General features: G+C 48.5%; 1 protein-coding gene across 1 annotated transcript in view; it reads left to right on the forward strand.

Moving 5' to 3' along the window:
• sdk2b (sidekick cell adhesion molecule 2b) overlaps window positions 1–18,076 on the forward strand; it is an 86,347-nt gene extending 68,271 nt beyond the window's left edge. The window contains exons 39-44 of the mRNA XM_036549816.1: window positions 240–365; window positions 1,536–1,700; window positions 1,989–2,129; window positions 4,358–4,496; window positions 11,057–11,186; window positions 17,649–18,076. Coding sequence (XP_036405709.1) covers window positions 240–365; window positions 1,536–1,700; window positions 1,989–2,129; window positions 4,358–4,496; window positions 11,057–11,186; window positions 17,649–18,050 — 1,103 coding nt within the window. The 3' untranslated portion in view covers window positions 18,051–18,076. The remainder of the gene's footprint in view (window positions 1–239; window positions 366–1,535; window positions 1,701–1,988; window positions 2,130–4,357; window positions 4,497–11,056; window positions 11,187–17,648) is intronic.
• The last annotated feature ends 1,256 nt before the right edge of the window (window positions 18,077–19,332 follow it).

A 19,332-nucleotide genomic window follows, 5' to 3' on the forward strand; every position in this document is an offset into this window, starting at 1 on the left:
GTACTTGGCCTCCGTTGCCCAGTCAGGTTGCACAAATTAAATTCTGGTAAGGCTTGAATAGTGTTATGCTCACACTCACTGGTCAGGGAGTGTTGTTAGCCTGATCTGAGACCGATGCCCATTTGACTTGAATGGATACGCTTCTGTTCTTACGTGCTGGAAGTCGCTCTGGATAAGAGCACCTGCTAACTGAATGTAATGTAATGATTCGCTTTCACACTCTGTTCTGCTTTTTGCAGGTGCTCCCGGTCCGCCCGGAGAGCCCTTCATCTCACGCTACGGCTCGGCCCTCACCATCCACTGGGCCAACGGTGACCCCGGGCGAGCGCCTATCACCCGCTACGTCATCGAGGCCAGACCCTCAGGTGAGCACCCGCGAAACGGAGACAGGGAGGGAGATGCAATCGTGACGGCAGAGTGGGGCTTCGTGAACCCCAATAGCTGTGGAGCTATTGTCAGTGAATCACCACTGTGAACCGTCATAACGTTTTCAATCAATCAATTGATCTATTTGTTATGGTGCACTTTTACGGTCAAGATTGTCACAAAGTGCTGTATATAGTGCATTTTCCAGAGGGAATCAAAAAATAGAAAACCCACGCCAGTGGGGGAAAAACTGGGAAGTTATTCCATGAACCTTGGATAAAGCAGTTGAGACACTTCTGGAAAATAGTAATAGTTACATAACAAAAGATAACATTGGTGTAACACTTAAAGCATCAGTTCATCTCAACCATTCTTTAGAATAGTTCCTCTCCACAGCCAGTGAGGTGGACAGGGGATGGAAAATCTTTGCTTTAGAGATCACCCCGTTGTGTGGTTTGTGAATCTCCACTTCCCCAATCATTACCGCTGGGTACACTGTGTGCAAATCAGGGCCTCCATTAGGACCAGGAGTGGGGGAAAAAACAACAACACGTGGGCCTCGCAGTTAGGTTTCTCAGTCTTTTAATGGAGTATCGATCGGGGGACGCATTGATTGGTCCCGACCGGGGAAGCATCAGGTTTCAGGCCCGGATTGACAGATTTCAAAGGTGAATGGGGGGATGATGGATGGAGAAGAAGTTTGAGAGGGAGGATTGATTACGTGGTTGCTGGGAAGTGAGGGGTTGTGTGGGATCGGGGGGGGGGGGGGGGGGGGTATGAAGCACACATGGAGGTTAAGAGTGGAGAGTGTGCCGGTGGTGAGCCTGCTGTCAACGCCCCAGGCTGGCAGGGGTATCACTTACAACCCCCCTCCTCAAAATTGAATGACCTCGGGTCTGTCAGCTCCCCCCCCCCCCCCACTTCTTTTATCTCCAGGCAGGCGACATACGACACTACCAGTCACCAACATATCAGCATGACTGTTGAGTCTACAGTAAGCCTCTGTGTGGCCCATGCACTGATTAGCCAGAGGCTGGCTTGCATGGAGCAGGGTTTTTGATGTTCGCTGTGGATACCTAAGTGCATGCAGAGCAGTGTCAAGCAATGCAATGTTGGCACTCCCTCTCTGACTCAAACCCAACCCTCGTGTCTTGTTTGATCTGTTACAGATGAGGGATTGTGGGACATCTTGATCAAGGACATCCCCAAAGAGGTGACCTCATACACATTCAATATGGATATCCTAAAGCAAGGGGTCAGCTATGACTTCCGGGTCATCGGCGTGAATGACTATGGATACGGCTCTCCCAGCCCCCCGTCGCCTTCAATATCAGGTCAGTTTGACTCTCTTCATGTTAACGTATAAACTTGGTTTACACTACGTTTTGTAAATTGCTTCATGACAGAAACAGCTTTATGAAAAATTCCCAACTCATTTGAGATCCTGTATCATTTGTTCTTTGTTGATATATATCTGGCCCAACTTATGAAGCTTTTTTTGTTTATTTTTTTGGTTGACTTTGTACGTCACAAGTAGATGATCATGGTATTGCTCATGTATTATCTCTTCTACTTCTTGCTGGTCCATTTTTACATCATTATATATGCAATGTGTCCTCCAGCCCAAAAGGTGGCTCCCTTCTATGAGGAGTGGTGGTTCCTGGTGGTGGTGGCGCTGGTGGGCCTCATCTTCATCCTCCTCCTGGTCTTCATCCTCATCATTCGGGGCCAGAGCAAGAAGTATGCCAAGAAGTCGGACTCAGGTGGGCAGGAGCCGTTATCCGCAAACTCAATACTTTTGAGGTAGAATGAAGGGAGAGCCACTTAGGTCTTCCGAAAACAGAGTGGTTCTGCTTATCATTCCACCTCAGATCTTAATAAGACGAGTCGAGCCAAGATTGCATCCAGCAGGTCGAGACCCCTATCACTCAAAGTCTGACAACCGGGGACTAAAACTGCCATCCCTGAATATAGTGCTGTGACCCATGACTCTGAAAACAGCACGAACCCCATACGCATTTTTGTGGTAACTGGAGGGTAAAGATAGCTAGATAATGTAGCTCAAGCGCTGTCTGCCGCCTTTCCTCTCTGTAAAGGGCCGGGGGAGCGGAGATCAATATTTCTGTTCTCTAAATGGTGCCTGTTAGGGCTGGATGGGAGTAGCTGTTGATGCTGTGCAGATCGATGACTCACGCCTGTAGCAGCTGTGCTGAGTCACCGCAGCACCGCGCCACAGCCGGGCTTTGTCAGTCTTTAGGGCGTCCATTGTGGCAGTCCCGTGCAAAGCATCATGGGACGTTAGTCACCGATGGCGGGAGTCCATCACAGACGGGCAGTCTAGAACGTGAGGTTGTCTTGGACGGTAAACAAAAAAAAAAATGTCCAGAGAGAAAATAATCACACAGCCGTGGAGAAGAAACATGAGCGTTAGGCTTGGGAGAGAAAGAGAAAGAGGAAGAGGGAGAGGCACTCCTGCTTGCATGGGCGGGACATCTTCAGGGTATTTCTAGCCGTCAGCAGTTTTTTCTCGAGCCTTGTCAGGCCAGGCCGGGCCCAGCTCGGGTCAGTAAACATGTTTCTAGCTGACAGGGGAAACACAAGAGGCTCGTTTTAGATGGACACAAAGAGGCGCTTTCAGGGCCCTGTGAGCGGCGGGACGCAGGGGCCGCGGGGGCCACCCCACCTCCTCTCGACGGGTGTTTGCTTAACCGCTGCCTTGCCCTGAGACCAGCCCAACGAACCCGGGGGGGTAGTCTCACACCAGCGAACGGGGGCAGAGGTCGCTGCAGGCACCCCCGACTCCCCAAATTCTCAGCCCGGTGACAGGCTCACCCCTTAGGTGTCTCGCAGGACCCAGGGGCATGGGAGCCGGCGCTCGGGGCGCCTCTCTGGGGGGTCCCGCGACACACAAACGAACACGGTCATGTTTGGAAACTCTGACACCTCCTCCACACGTCACTGCGGGCTGTGGTGATCGAGTGCTGACTGACCCCTGGCTGTTGTCTAAGTCAAAAAGCGTGTTTTCTCTAAATATTTGCACTGGGCTTAAATTATTTTTTGTGGGAAGAGGTGCATTTTGTCACTTTCTTTTTGTTGGATTGCATTTGAAAGCAAGCATATGAGTCATTATAGTAGCAGTAGTACTCACTTCTATCCAAGGTGATTTCAGCAAAGTAGCAAGGCAGGGTAGACCTTAAGTAGCACTGTAGTTGTAACAGTGGCAGTTGTATTGGATAGCTCAAGTAAAACGTGGAGTAATCTCAGCTGTAACTGAAGTAATAGTAACAGTAAGTGTAGTAGTTGCAGCAGCAGCAGTATTAGGGCAGTAGTAACAGTCGTGGTTGTATGATGAGAGGCAGCTCTACATATAGTGTACCCATTAGCATTCTGGACTGACCTCTGCTATACCTGTTATAGTAATGGCAGTAGTATTGGTAGTCACAGCGGTGGGTGAACTGTAATTGATTCAGCATGGTGCATACTGTGAAACTGGAGAGACCTCCACTGTATCTGGACAGTGTGGTGTAGTGGAGTGGAGCAGGGCTCGTAATTCAAAGGTTGCTGGCTCGATTCCCTGCAGCGCCGCTGCTGTACCCCCTGGGGAAGGCACTTAACCCAGAATTACCTCAGTAAATATCCAGCTGTATCAATGGATAACATGTCAGCATTGTAAGCTATGAAAGTAACACTGTGTAAGAGCATCTTCTAAGCAGCTTTTTTTTTAAAAACTCCAGTATCCCTGATGTGAGCTTTATAATTCAATAAGAGTTACATATGAACGCATGTCGGAATGAGTTTTGCACCGCAGACAATTTTACATTACATTACATTGTTGTCATTTAGCAGGGAAGCAAACCAACAACCTTTTGGTAACAAGTCCTGCTCATTGCCACTACACCACACTGTTTCCACTGTGGAACTTGTGGGTATTATAGTGACAGGGCTGACCAATGTGCAGCACACATCCTCACACCCATGTCTCTTCACGCAGGAAACAACTCCAACTGCAACGCGCTCACCCACGGGGAGATGGTCAGCCTGGACGAGGGCCGCTTCCCAGCCCTGGAGCTCAACAACCGGCGGCTGTCCGTCAAAAACTCCTTCTGCCGCAAGAACGGGGTCTACACCAGGTGAGATCGTGCCCCCCTCCCCCCCACCCCCCCACCAAAAAAAAAAACACATTGTCCTCCCATTCCCCGTTCAAATTAGAGAGGCCTTCACCTGGAACAAGAAGCAAGATGAACATTCTGAACTGCTTTAAAAGGCAATTAAGTAATTAAGCTTTGCTAATTGATTTAAATGAAATCTGTTCTATAGCAAGTGCGATGGCAGCTGCGAATTTATGCATCAACCCAATAGACCCGTGGGGAGTTATTTATTGGTCAGAGCGAAGCGTGGTGTTTGTCATTGCGAAATAGAAAAATGACCTCATGCCTTGAGGAGGCCATTATTTGATGGCAATGGAAAGAGTGTAATGACTTGGAATTGATGGTTTCATTAAATCTTGCCTGCTTCTGCTGTAATAAAAAAAAAGAATGCGGTGATTGAGTCCGCTCTAATGAGGTCATTTATTCCACTGCGCCCATGATCCAGTGCTTTTCGCAGATTGTAGTTCAAGCCCTCGTCTCTGTCAATCTTGCTGACTTGGACCGCGTTCTCCACAGCGGACAGCCTCTGTACCCAAACCCGCCATTACATACATGAGAACAGCATTTTCTGCACAGATTGATATTCCACATTTACGTGTCCCGAAATAAATGTCTTAAAGGGCTTCACAAGGCTGCATGCTGCCGTCTCTCCACAGTTTGCTGCCAGGTCAAGCTGTCTGGGCGTCGATTTATGAGGGAGTGCAGACAGGGGGTGGGGGTTCAAGCACTCCCCTTGCTGGTAGGAGCGCCTCCCACACGCAGCCCTGAATCACGAGGAGTTCGGCCAACTGTCCACTGTTGGGACGTCCCATCAGATCTACCCGCGCGCACAATGCCAGGGGCCTTCTGCCACCCCGTCTGGCAGAATAACATAGAGAATGTCTGTCGTTGGTTCGCTCCAAGCCCCGCCCTCCTCCCAGGCGGTACGAGCTCTGGTGAAATAAATGTCATAATAAATAAATGTCGCAGTAGTGAAAATAAATTGTCATCGTGACTCAGAAAGGCAGACAACTTTGTCACAGCCCTAGGAGTACTCCACGTAATTTCCGGTCACCATGCTAAAAAAATCATTTTCAACACTATTGAAACGCTATTAAGCAAATCGTGTTCTGTATTAGCGGCAGGGAGTGGTTTGACATTGACAATGTTTTCACCTTCATCACAGCCGTAGGTAACTGTGATTTCGTAAGCACACCTCCTCCGGACCCTACAGCTGGGTCTCCAGCTTCCTCTGATGCCCTGCCCAGTCCTTGATCTCTGCCCCCCCCCCCCACCCCACCCCACCCCCATCCCCTCTTTTGCCCAGGGAGCCTACACCCCGACCTTGGTGCGGGATCAAAGGGCTGGCCTCCTTGCCTGGGTGCTGGCCCAGGAGCGAGGAATTCGCAGATGTTACCCCCTCCACCCACCCCCAACCCTTGCCTCAGGGCTCCTCTTTGAAACTGCCCGGTCAAGGTGCAAGGTTTTAACATACCTGAGGCTGCTTAGCGGTCCTCAGGTGAAGATTGGTCCCAGTCCCAGGTAACGATCCCCTCCAGCTGCAGCCCCCTCTCTCCCTTCCTGACTGGCTGCCTGTCTGCCTCCTGCAGACATACCTCTCCTTTATTCTCCAGCGGTGCAGCGGTGCAGAGTAGAATGTCTCAGGCAGAACACTGAGGCTTTCTCTTTCCCCAGGAAGAACACGTGTGTTCCCAAATGACATAATTGCGTTAAAAGGGGGCCCGAACCACGGCCCCCAGTGGTGGAGGTGGGGGCTGACAGCCGCCTCCCCGGGACACTTCGCCTCCGTGGGCGCAGACAAAGGGGCGTTCATTTTGGGGGGGGGAGCGGCTGGGTCGCTCACGAGCCGGAGTCACTCTTGCGTGAGTGTGGAGACCTCGCCGTTCCACACGCGTGCACACGGAGACGGAGCTGAGGCAGAGTGGCCCCTGGCGTGTGAGAGAGCCCCGGGGAAAAAGCTGACTCCTGTGTGTGTGTGTGTGTGTGTGTGTGTGTGTGTGCGTGTGTGCTTTTGAGTTTTCATCATTAGAGTAAGCCCTCTCAGCAGGGTATGTGTGTGTGCGTGTGTGTATGAGTGTGTGTGTATGCTTTCATATTTTCACCAGTAAGTCCTCTTTACAGGGTGTGCGTGTTTATGTGTGTGTGTGTGAGTATGTATATGTGTGTGTGCTTTTGTGTTTCCACCATCAGAGTAAGCTGTCTTTGTATGGTGTGCAGAGTGTGTCTGTGTGTGTGTGGGTATATGTGTCTGTGTGTGGTGTGTGTGTGGAGTGTGTGTGTGTGTGTGTGTGTGTGTGCGCATGCCTGTGTAAGTGTGCGTGTGGGAGAGGGTAGGCCCATTCGACCTTGTCTCATCCCTGACCATGGAGGCCCGTGTGGGGAGATCAAAGGGGCCGATGTCTGTCCTTCCCTTTGAAAAGATCCTCTCGTGTGCAGGGCTGTTGAGGGGGTCCTGGTTTGGGGGGAATGGATGGGCAGTGATAGGAGCCCTCCCTGGCATACACAGAGTCTCACTCACTGGGGCTCAAAGCGAGGGCATGTTTTTTGGGGATGGGAGTGGGAGGGTTGGGGTTGCTTAATTATTTAAGAACCACTCTGTGCAGGTTGGCAGTGGTGTTGGGAAGGGGGTTTGTTGAGGGAGGAAATTTTGAGATGTGTTGCCTCTGAATTTTTCATAGACTAGTTTATCATAACCTCCCACCAGAGCTAAGATTCAGTTTCTTTGTGCAGCAGATCTGGTTAACCCTTTCCTGGCCTCCCTTTGTGTGCCGTGGCATTGTGGTAGTTTAGTTGGGAGGATTACTCATACCACAGTGTAGCATCATGGGACGGTGAAGGTCAAGGAACTGGGCTCCCAACCAGCTAACTGAGTTAACCCTTTCCTGGCATCCTTTTCTGTGCTGTAGCATCATAGTGTAGCATGATGGGACAATCGTGGTCAAAAAACTGGTCTCCTAACCCAAACCTCTCTAGTCGGGTTAACCATAGAGGGTGCCGTTCTTGTCTCCTTAAGCACGGTACGTGACCTGAGTTGCTTTGGAGTATGATGATGGCACAGCTGACACACCAGTCAGTGCGTCACAAAGGTCACGCGCCCGGATCCGGGGATGCGGGTGTTTGTGCCAGGTGACATTCGGGGACATTTTGAGGACGGCGGAGTGAACCGGCCAACCGTAAACAAACCGTTGCTGTTTGGCTGATTGCTCTGAGGAACAATGGAAACAGGCCCTGGGCGCAGGGCTCTGATTCTCACACGTTATGTAATACAAGGTGGTCATTATGTCCCGCTCTTTTTGGTTGGAAAAAGTTACACCTCCATCAAAAATACGTGGAAGTGTTAATGCTGTTTAGTTTCAGGTTTACCCCAAGAGGAGCAAAAATAGTTTGCTGTGGTCATTCCTGGACAAGTGAAATGAATGTTATGCTTTAGAGTGTGAAAATAAACTTTTTGTACTAACAGTATATTAATATAGTGGAGTCGGGTATATCATCGAGTTATCTCAGTCAGCAACCGAACAGAAATTGTGCTACCATTACAAACAGTTGCTTCCTTCAAGAGCAAAAAAATTGGCAGAAATGAAATCACTTCAAGGCTGCTTCAGTGTTGCACACTGGAGTTGCACACTAGAGGTACAGCCGTAACAATAGCCGCTGGTTCCACTTGGTTTTCCAGCAGTATTTTATCAGGAATCAAGGACTAGTCCCAATTCCTATCCAGTGCTGGCCTCGTTGCAAGCAGGACCGAGGCCGAGCATTGCAAAATGTGTAATTATGTTGTTTCACTCAAAGCCACTGCCAGGATTAAAAATATGTCATTGTAGGTTCCGCTCTACATTGCATGAGGTGTGTTTCACGCCCAATTTACCCTGTAATATTTGTTTGTTTTTAACAAGCTTCAATTTTTGTGTGATGTAGGTGTGTTACATCTTTAGACCGCTATGCTAACTTTACGTGCGCCACAGAAACACATGGGAAGCAGTACATGTTACAGCAGTGTGGTGTAGCGGTAAGGAGCAAGGCTCATAACCAAAAAGTTGCTGGTTCAATTCCCCGCTGGGACACTGCTGTTGCAACCCATGGACGAGGTACTTAACCCACAATTGCCTCAGGAAATATCCAGCTGCATAAATGGATAAAATTGTAACCTACTGTATGTAAATTGCTCTGGATATGAGTGTCTGCTAAATGACAATAATATAATACAATATTTCATCAGCCTAACAAGGACACAAAATATGGCTAACTGTATTTCACGTGACACAGAAATGAGAACTTGACGGCCCTCTAAATACACTCGTCTTCTGCGTAGGAAGTGTATGCCTGTCCTTCTAGCCAAACCGATATCCCTGCCAAGTTTGGCATTGTAATAACAGGTCAAGACAGCACATTCAGCTAGGCCTCTTAGATTCTAACAAGACCTGGTTCTGCAAGGCTCTGGCACAAAGTGTGTCTGTGGCCTCATTGTGGACGCGCTCTACTGAGCATCCACCAGGGTCGAAAGGGGTCAGAAGACGTAGTTAGAGAGCTGTCTTTCCTGGCTTCACCCTTGAGCCCCAGAGCACCCCAGGGCACTGTAACAGCACGGTGTGAAGGAGGAGAGTAGCACTCTCCCCCATGTTTCACTGAGCCTGTGTCAAACCATGTGCTGCTGACCTCCCATCAGCTTTATCTAATTAAATCAGGACACTTCGGAATTTCTTCACGCAAAGAAGGATAAATAACTTTCCTTCCGTACATTGCTTGCTTTTTTTTTTTTTTAAACGCTCTCACTTCAAAGGGTGTTTCGCATAACTCTTTTAATGTGATTTACACACTGCCCGACTGACGCTCATTACTCGAGAGAGATTGTTTAGGATTCCGAATCGGATCTCCAGATCTTCCGACAACCAGGCCTCCTTCCACATTTCAGCCAGGAGAGAGAGAGAAAGAGAGAGGGAGAGAGAGAGAGAGAGAGAAAGCAGGAGCCGGTACAGGGGAAAGGAGGAAACAATTAACAGGGCCAGATGTAGGATTGTTTGGCTCCTTGGTGATGGGGAAGCAGGGAGCGGAAAGCCGAGGAGAGCCGTACTCTCCCTGGTGAGTGGAGGCTGAAGTTCCCGCATGGGCCGGTGTGCTGTTTTTGCGGCAGTAGCAGGGTTTCCGCTCTCCCTTGAAGTCTGAGCACCCCGGGTGCCTCCCTCCGTTCAGCCACGCCTCCCCTCCAGGAGTCACGAGGCCCCCGGCCTACTCACTAATCAGCCTCTGAGATCCTCTGGCGTGAATCTCATGTGTGTCCCATGATGTTTATGAAGTCTCCTGTCACCCCCCCCAACCCCACCCCCACACATTTCTCTGCATACTGATGTCAGAGTATGTTAGTTTAGTTACCTTTGGCACTCAGCAGCTGATCCTGGATCGAAATCAAAACCTTGACACTAAGTGGACTGGGTTAGGCTTAGGGGGTGTGCAAGCTGATCTCAGATCTGTTGTCAAGGGCAGAAAGGGAGTACAGTATATGTACGTCGGAGACCAGAAAGTACGCAGTTGTGGTCCATACCCACATATCACCGTCTCAGAATGCAATGCTGATGGATGGCTGTTAGTGGGGTCCCCCTTTTTTGATAAAGAAAAAAAGCTCCTCCTTTTCCCTCTCCCTTTTGTTAAGCGAATGTCTGGATCTGCATGCCTGGGGGGCCCAGAGTTATTCAGGATGCAGCTAGTGAGTGATGTACCCTCAGGCATGTCAGGGTTTGAATCTTCAGGCTCTGAAAGCACCTTGTTTTGTTAACTCTGTTTACACCTTTTCGTCCTTCCTGTATGAGGTACTCCAGAGCTTGTATTTACATTTTTAAAAAGGGTATATTGGTGTAATAAAGCAGTAAGGATGTAGGTAGATCTGTGATCTCCATAGACACTCTTGTGTGGGGGAGGCAGTGGTTGAGACACAGGAACTGATGTTTATGTGTAAATGTTACTGGACATATGTTAATATGTTATGTATAATCCTGACCCGGGGTTGTTCTTATGCTACACAGATCATATGTACACCCATAGGGTCATTTTATGCTTCGATTATGAATCAGCTTGAACTTATTAAAGGTGCTATACAAAGTTTGTTGTTGGCAGTGGGTGGCAGTGTGGCATAGTGATAAGGAACAGGGCTAGTAGAAAAGTTGCTGGTTTGATTCTCCACTGGGGCACTGCTGTAGTACCCGGCATTACTAACTTAGGTACTTAACCCAGCATTGCCTCAGTCAATATCCAGCTGTATAAATTGATAACGTGTAAATAAAACTGTAACCTGTTTAAGTCGCTCTGGATAAGAGTGTCTGCGAAATGACAGTAATTTAATTATTAAATTTTATATTTTTCTTCTTATTCTGCCTCTTTCTCTCCCTATTAGTATTATTATTGTTGTTCTTGATAATATTATGATAATTATGCGTATTGGCATCATTATTGGTAAGCCTCCCATGCGTTGTACCATTCTACCCCAGCTGAGATGTTGAAGCAGAATCAAAGTGAGTAGAGGGTAGCTCACCTGTCCTCCCTCCCTCCCACAGGTCTCCTCCGCGGCCCAGCCCCGGCAGCCTGCACTACTCCGACGAGGACGTCAGCACCAAGTACAACGACCTGATCCCGGCGGAGAGCAGCAGCCTGACAGAGAAGCCCTCCGAGATCTCCGACTCGCAGGTACTGGCCGTGGCCCCCGACTTTACACAATCACACCATTCCCTGTGCCCTCCCCCATCCTGTCGCTGGTGACGTCACCTGGAGCCTTCTCGGCATCTCCGCACCTGCCCGGGGTCTCCAACATGTGGCATAACAGCTCTTAGAAAATTTCTAGAGGTTTCAGCAGTAATAGTTCCTGTCCATTACTTCTGGTCTGTACTACCATCAGTAGTGATTTTCCTCATACAGTGATTTCGCCATATGCTGTACATCATTTCAGTCTTTGTACTGTAGTCCAGCTGAAGAAAACGAGGCCCATTCTGACCGGCAGGGCATCTCATTGAGTCTGAAGTATTGAAATTCAGCTTTCAAAGAGGCGCTCCCGCAAAGGAGACACTGTAATTGGCCCCCTGTAGACAGCCTGCGTGCGGTTAGCGCCATCCAGGGCGGCAGCTTCAACAGCGTGATAGACATGGGAATTAACTGAAAATGAGGGAATGGAAGGTACAATAAAGTCACGCGGAGAACGAAATCAAAGTGCTGCCAGCCCGCCCACGGAAACGCTGGCAGGAGAGAGGGAGTGTATTGCAGGGTGGTCCTGTATCTCTCCTTCAGCCTCAAGCTCTCTCTCTGCACTCTGTCACAGAGCTGACACAGACACTGTGCACACTGATAAAGCTGGGAGGCGTGTGTGTGTGTGTGTGTGTGTGTGTGTGTTTATTGGGGGGGGTTGTTGAGTTTTGTACCCAGCCCAGACTATGCCCCAGGCCTACGTCCCGGACCGAGACGGTGGGTTTTGGAAGTAGGCCTGTGCCGGGTCTGGAAATGGGGCCTGTGGTCAGCTCAGGCACAGAGGCTGTCGGGATTCTCTCACAATGACTGGAGTGTCTGCGCTCCCGGCTCAGCTGGATTCCTTCCTCCACCCAGCCCTCGTCTCGGGCAACCTCCTCGCCAGCGCCTTCCCATAATGCCCCTCACAGCTTGGCCCAATATGCCCTGAGAGCAGCAGGGGAAAGGGGTGGGGGCGGGGAGCTGGCGCCCACAGAATCTGTGTGACACTCCATGCCAAGGAAAACCAGAGGACTTCTCTCTTTCTCTTTCTCTTTCTCGCCACCTCCCTCTCTTCTCCTCCTTGCTCTTTCCCTCTCTCTTTCTATCTATCTATATTCATTCCAAAGCTGTGGTGGTTTGTGTGAAAGCCGCTGGTGCTCGGTCTGGTTTTGATCGCGGGGACATTAAAGCGCGAGGAAAGCTTTCTGAATTCCCCTTCCTTCGAGATCGCTCCTCCTTTCATGTCAGGGCCTGATATTAGCTTCCCAGGATTACAGAGGAATCGCGCTCCTGGGTTTCACCAAACGCCGCTCCTTCCCAAATCTTCAGGCGCTCATTGTTCCTTCAAGCTGTCCCTCTCGGGATTAGCGCTCTGTCACAGGGATGAAAGTCACCAGGCAAAGACTGCACTTTTTTTTTTTTACTTTATTTTCTTAGAAAGACATCAGTCAGAACGTTCCTGTCACCACTAGCCTGACAGATCTACTGTTCGCGCTCCTGTCTTGTCAAACAAGCCCAAATACAATCTCTGCCCCCCAAAAACCCCCAAATGACAACTCCTGCCACCACGGTGAGAAGCCCCCACCCCCCTCGCCTTTGATCCCGCGCTGGGACAGAGTCGCTGCTGTTCTCATGTTGTCTTCGCCCTGGCGTCCTGTGACACCCTCCCTGACAGGCAGCGATGTCATCGCCCAATGGCGTGTTGAATATATGACCCAGGAATGCGCTTTGAAGTTTTATTGAGCGGATAACTCCGGGCAATCACTCCCCATTGAGCCTGTCCCCAGCACAGGTACAGGTATGCAGGCAGGTATGAGTTATCCATTGTTCTCCGTACAAAGGGGGCTTGGCAAAAGTAATAGGATGTTGGCATGGCAACCTGGCCACGTCCAAGGCCCCTGCTGGCGACCAGGTAAACAAACCTGGTGTCGTCGTGGTGACTAAGGAGCTTTGTTTTGTTTTTACCTGTGTGTGTGTGTGTGTGTGTGTGTGTGTGGCAGAAAAGCTTTATGTATGCACTGATGCAGTCGCAACGCTGTTGCTACAGCTGGTTTTGAAGCAGTGAGTCAGTTCTAGGAATACTGAATGATGGGAATCCAGTAGCTCTCCATTCCTTTCTGTGATCCTGCCTGACTTGAAGAGATGACTATGACAACTGTTTCCCATGACGACATCACTTTGTTTTGACTGCCCTTTTCTCAGGATGTGTCAACGGCCTTATGAAAACTCCCTGAAGCCATAGTTCTCTTGAGAGCAGCAAAAATAAAGTGAACGTCATGTTATTTTAACACACACAAAATCACAAAGGGAATTAAAAATAACATAGGCATATGTACATACAGCACAATGTACCACAATGTATTATGTTATTTTTTCACTTTGTGATCACTTTGTGATTTTGTGTGTGTGTGTGTGTGTGTACCATAATGTAAATCAAATTAGAAAAAGGGTTGTTGTTTCACTCCCTGCAGTCCTGAAAAACAAATCCCTCACTAATATTTTCGTCTTAGAACAATATGAGTAGGATTTGGACTGCCTGGTCAGACAAAATCCCTCTCTGAGATAATAATGCATCAGTACGTTTAAGGACACCAGCAAACTGTGTGATCGTTGAAGACAAGCTAGGCATTACACACATACACACACACACACACACACAGACACACACACAGACACACACACACACACACACGCACACACACACACACACACACACACACACACACACACACAGACACACACACACACACACACACACACACACACACACACACACTTTCACTCATGCAGATATCACTCAGCGTGTTAGGCATTATGTACTGAATAATCTCTAACTGTAATGAATTGCCCTATCACGGTTTGTCTGACTTTCCCCCCTCCCCCTTCTTTTCAGGGCTTCTGGGGTCCCTGGCACACTTTAATAACAATGGGAGCAAAATATCCCAGAACCCCCTCTGGCTCGGGATTAATTCATATCTAAGGGACAAAGAGGTTTGCCTCACAACCTCTATTATGTGTGTGTGGAGTTGTGGGGAGGGGAGAGAAGGACTTGAAACCTCCAACCCCATATGAGGGGGTCTGGGACTTTGTAGCAGATGAGACTCCCTTGAAATCGCACACCAAACCTCCAGCAGAGAATCGTAAAACCCACTCAGAAACCAGGGTTCCACCACACACTTGCTTTGTTTGTCATTAATCTGCGCTGGGTAAACACGCCTATCTGGGCTCTCTTTTTGCGGCAAGAGAAGAGGGCTAATACAGAAAGCTCTAGGAAGGTGAGTGGTCTGTGCTGTGGCTAGGTACACTTCTGCTGACTTCATTAATGCGCAAAAAACATTCAGAATTACAAATGAGGAGGAGGGAAAAGAGGTGCTGTATAAAGCATTAAAATGACTAGCGTTGTGTACAGTGCTGCATTTGCAATACCAGAAGGTCACATGCTACAGTAGCTGGTATACTGCTACAGCATCGTGCCCACAGTGTGGAACTATCCCCTTTATAATGCTGACAGATTGAACCGGTCAGTCCGGTACAGCCCTCTCATTTAAGTGCCTGCACTGACAGTCTGTCCTCTAGCAGTGTGTGGCTTTGCGGAAGCGATTGCACAATACTGCTCTACAACGGCCCTCTTAGATGTAATACTCATAATATTTCCTTAATGGCCGCAATAAAAAAAAAATTTAAAAGTTGGAATGAATTCACTTATATGGCATTCATTCAAAGTGAACACACTCAAAATGAAGACAAGCTGTCATCTTAGCAGTGCCTGGTTTCCGTCTTCCTCTCATCCCTCGGTAACGGGGGGCTTTCTGCCATGAATCCCTACCCCGGCACGTTAATCGGTGATTCATTAGCATTAAATGTCTTATTAATCAGAGCGGATCCGCTTTTCGCACGAATAGGAAGTTTAAGACTTCTTGTTTCAGTGCCAATGTTCCATTAGAGGTTCTGGGTCTTTAGTGGGGACGGAGGCAGAATTGAGACAGGAGGGGGACAACAGTGTGCATGTCTGTGTGAGGGAACGACCCAAAAACTCTGACTTTAGCCCCCATACCAGACAGAGTTCGTTTTACACTCACAAACACAGGCAGACACACACATGTTCACAGGGAGGGTAATTCCAAAATTGCTTGTTTGCCTCTCAAAGCATCATATTGCACTGCTGGAGCAACAGGCGTGTTTGGAATGCCCTTTGATTTGCTCAGAATTCCGACCGCGTTTGATCACCCGGAAAGGGTAATTTAACGATCGGACTCGTGTTGATAGTTTTCCACAGAGACCTCCGCTGGATGGTAACGCTTCCCATGGGGACATTTTTTCCCACAGGGAAACAAACACCCGAATAAAGCCGGGGACAGAGCCGAGGAAACGCTGCGGTTTGAGCAAACTTACGTAAACGAGATTAGCGAAAGCATTTAGCGCACGCTAAATTAAAAGTCCCCTTTTGAATAAGTGGCTGTTTTGGAAAGCTGCAGCCACCCTTGTGTTATGTAATGGAGGATCTGGTTTAAATTCGCTCTTTAAGAAGGTGGGGGGGGGGGGGGGGTTGTTTCTTGGAATAGAAAACACGGAGGCTTTTTTTTCTGTAAATTATTATGGCCGACATCCCTTCTGACATTTCCAAATTCCTCGGAAATTCATTTTAAAACACTGTGGAGTTTGGCATGAAGGCAAGGGGGAATAGTAGCCTATGGAATTTGAACTTTTCCACATGTGTCACACATATACTGTACTGTAATGGGAGACAGCCCTCCGTGCATTATTTGCCTTAAGTAAGTGATTGGAGCTTGACAGAGCATAAGGAAATCCTTGAATTCTTCAAAATAATCAGGATCATCTTTTGTGTGGCTGAAAACCAATATGTTGTTTTTTTTTTAAAGCATCTTGTACAGCATATTTGCCGTTTGTTTCAAATGGCACATGGAGATCGTGATCTAAATGGCTGCCGTATGACTCCAAATATTTTGTGCATGCTCTCATGTGTGAGTGCCTGAGGTTGTTTGTGTGTGTGTGTGTGTGTGTGTGTGTGTGTGTGTGTGTGTGTGTTTGTGTTTGTGTTTGTGTTTGTGTGTGTGTGTGTGTGTGCATGCATGTGTGTGTGTTTTCCTGATACCAATGGATAACAAGTGCTTTGTCATCTCTGATCCGTAAGTGAGCCATTTCTTGTCATGTGACATGGGGGGGGAACACCATCACTAAATGAACATCACAGAGCAATCATTAAGACAGTCACACTTGACTCACTGTTAGGATGTCGGTCACACTATAAGGATTTGGAGTGGTTCCTGTTATTCAAGTAATAAGATGAATGGCAAAATGTGTCCGCAGAAAGTTTCGTTGGAAATTCCCAGATTCTTTGCAAAGTGGCATGTTCTAGGAAGCCCTGGGATGGAGGTGGGGCTGATAATGAATGGGAAGCAAAGCATTCTGGGATATGTCTGGGGCTGAAGTCCACTTGGAAACTCAGTGGTTCACAACTACCCTCAACTGCACTCCCCTGGACCCTCAGAGGGGTCTCTGCTGTACAGCTTGGGGGAGTTAGGGGGTAAATAATATTTCTAGATCTCCTTTAAAATCATTTCTTTGTCTACCTGTAGGAGGAACTGGTGTTTTCATATAAGATCGGTGGCCTGCGTTGTCTTCCACATTATTGGGTGAGGTCCTACGGCTGCGTGTGTTTGAAAACGATGCGTTGAGTGGCTCCTAGCGCTAGCATTCCTTCCTTTCCTGCTGTAGGTCCGTAGGCTCTTTACCCCTCTGCTGTGCTGCTGGAGAGCTGTGATTAGCGCCTAGAGGAACTAGCTGCCAAACCGAATGATTGTCATAGTTATGATTAGTGAAAGTAGTGCTGCTGGTGATTGAACTCGATTGACTTTGCCCCCAGTCGTACTGTTATTTCTGACACGCACTGCATTTCGTCAGCCTGTAAGATCTGTTGCACCCACACAACACATACGCTGTACGACTTGTTTAAATCATTTACGTGCATCAGAACAACTCAGACATGGACCTCAGAGCCCATGACTTTATATTACATTACATTACATTATTGGCATTTAACAGATGCTCTCATCCAGAGCAATTTTACATAGGTTACATAGGTTTTTGCATGTTACCCATTTATACTGCTGGATATTTACTGAGGCAGTTCTGGGTTAAGTACCTTGCCCAAGGGTACAACAGCAGTGCCCCATTGGGGAATCAGAATAAGAGTCCTGCTCCTTACTGCTGTGCTATACTGCTGCCCATGACTTTACGGTGCAGTGAATTCATGCGTCCAGTGACAGCAAAGCAAAATCTGATTGGTCAGCTGGACAAAGCAAGGGACACAGACTGAGTCTAAGACACAGGCAAGCTGTAACGGGAGTCCTGTAACGGGGTGAATAACGCTGTCCCCTTTTCCTCTCTCCCTCCCTCTCCTCCGACCTGCAGGGCAGCGACAGTGAGTACGAGGTGGAGCAGAACCGGCAGAAGACCCACTCCTTCGTCAACCACTACATCAGCGACCCCACCTACTACAACTCCTGGCGCCGGCAGCAGAAGGGTATATCCCGGGCCCAGGCCTACAGCTACACCGAGTCGGATTCGGGGGACCCGGAGCACTGCGCCCCGCCTCCGCCCCTGCCTCCCTTGCCTCCGCTCCCCCCGCAGCTTAACTCTACCCCCCAGGCCCAGGGCCAGGGGAGCCTCTTCAGGCCCAAGGGCAGCCGGACTCCCACCCCATGCCAGCAGACCTCCAACCCCCCCAGCCAGCACAGCACCCTCTACAGGCCCCCCAGCAGCCTCGCGCCCGGATCCCGGGCCCCCATCGCCGGCTTCTCCTCCTTCGTTTGATGCAGCCGGACTTTTGTCTCCGGTGGTGCGCGCCTTGCAACAGATAAACAACCAATCTGGAAAAAAATCCAACATTTTCTTTTTTTTTTTTTTGGCGTCGGCTTTATTTTCATTTTCTGAGTTTTTGTTTTTTTTTTTTTTACGAAGGTAACGTACGCAAGAGCGGCTTTCTTTGTTTTTTCTCTTTTTTTAACCCCCTTGTGTGTGTGTGTGTGTGTGTATGTGTGTGTGTGTGCGCTCACGTGTGCATTTTTAGTGTTTTAGTGTTTTTTTTCTGAGAGACAATCACTCTGAAAATGACAGCATCTATATTCTTTTTTTTTTTTCGCTTGAGCGAGTTGCATGATTTTTTTTGTAACTTGTACTTCTTTCATTCTTTGCTTTTTTTGTTATTTTTTCCCACTCGTAGATGGAAAAACAAAGAATCAACAAGATTCTCTTTAAAAAAAAAAACTAAAAAAATGTCAAACAGAAAAACAGTGTTACACACAAAAAAAATGTCATCACAGCGATTGACACTTGGATAGCGAACGTCACCTGAATGTGGATTACAGAACTGAACTGATTACAGAAAGGACTAACAAGGGGAAGAAGGAAGAAGGAAACAAGGGAGAGTGAATGGAGTCAGAGATCAAGCATGATGTCAGGACTGGCTGTTGCACACAGGGTTGCCCCTGGCAACAACGGCTGCCGTTGTGAGCATGCTCTATTAAAGGTTGGTCAGAGGAAGTTGTCAGGACTCTGTATGTAAAATGTGTTCGTGATCTCATTCTGATCCACGGCCATCCTTCAACAGAAACGTTTGCCCGGAGTAGCAAATGTGAAACGTTGTCTGATGGCAGCGTTGCCTACCGAAGTCAAAGGTCAAAGGTTAAAGGTGTTAAGCTGCGAGAGGACCCCGGGTGCATGTTAGGTTCGAAGGTGTGGAAGCGCAGAAGTGTGTAGAAGGACCCTCTGAAGTGCTCCGGGTGTTTTCAGAAAGAGGCCGCGTTGACGAAGTCATGAATTTTAGCTCAACGAGTCAGAACCTTTCTGTTTGTTTCCGTCAGACACGGGTGTGAATTCAGCTGAAGCAAATCGTTTGATGTTCTCGGAAGTCTCTCATCACCAACACATGTTTATAATGTAGATGACACAATGAATAAGGGAGAGGCTTGAGTATGAGTTTAGTCGCTGTCTGTGTTGGGTCTGCATTGCTAACATGCGGGCACAGGGGCTGTGCTATGTCATCGTGCTTGGTGGGGCGGGACACATCACATTGTCTGGTCCTGCTTCTGGAGGG

This window comes from Megalops cyprinoides, chromosome 1, assembly GCF_013368585.1.
Source record: "Megalops cyprinoides isolate fMegCyp1 chromosome 1, fMegCyp1.pri, whole genome shotgun sequence".
NCBI lineage: Eukaryota > Metazoa > Chordata > Actinopteri > Elopiformes > Megalopidae > Megalops > Megalops cyprinoides.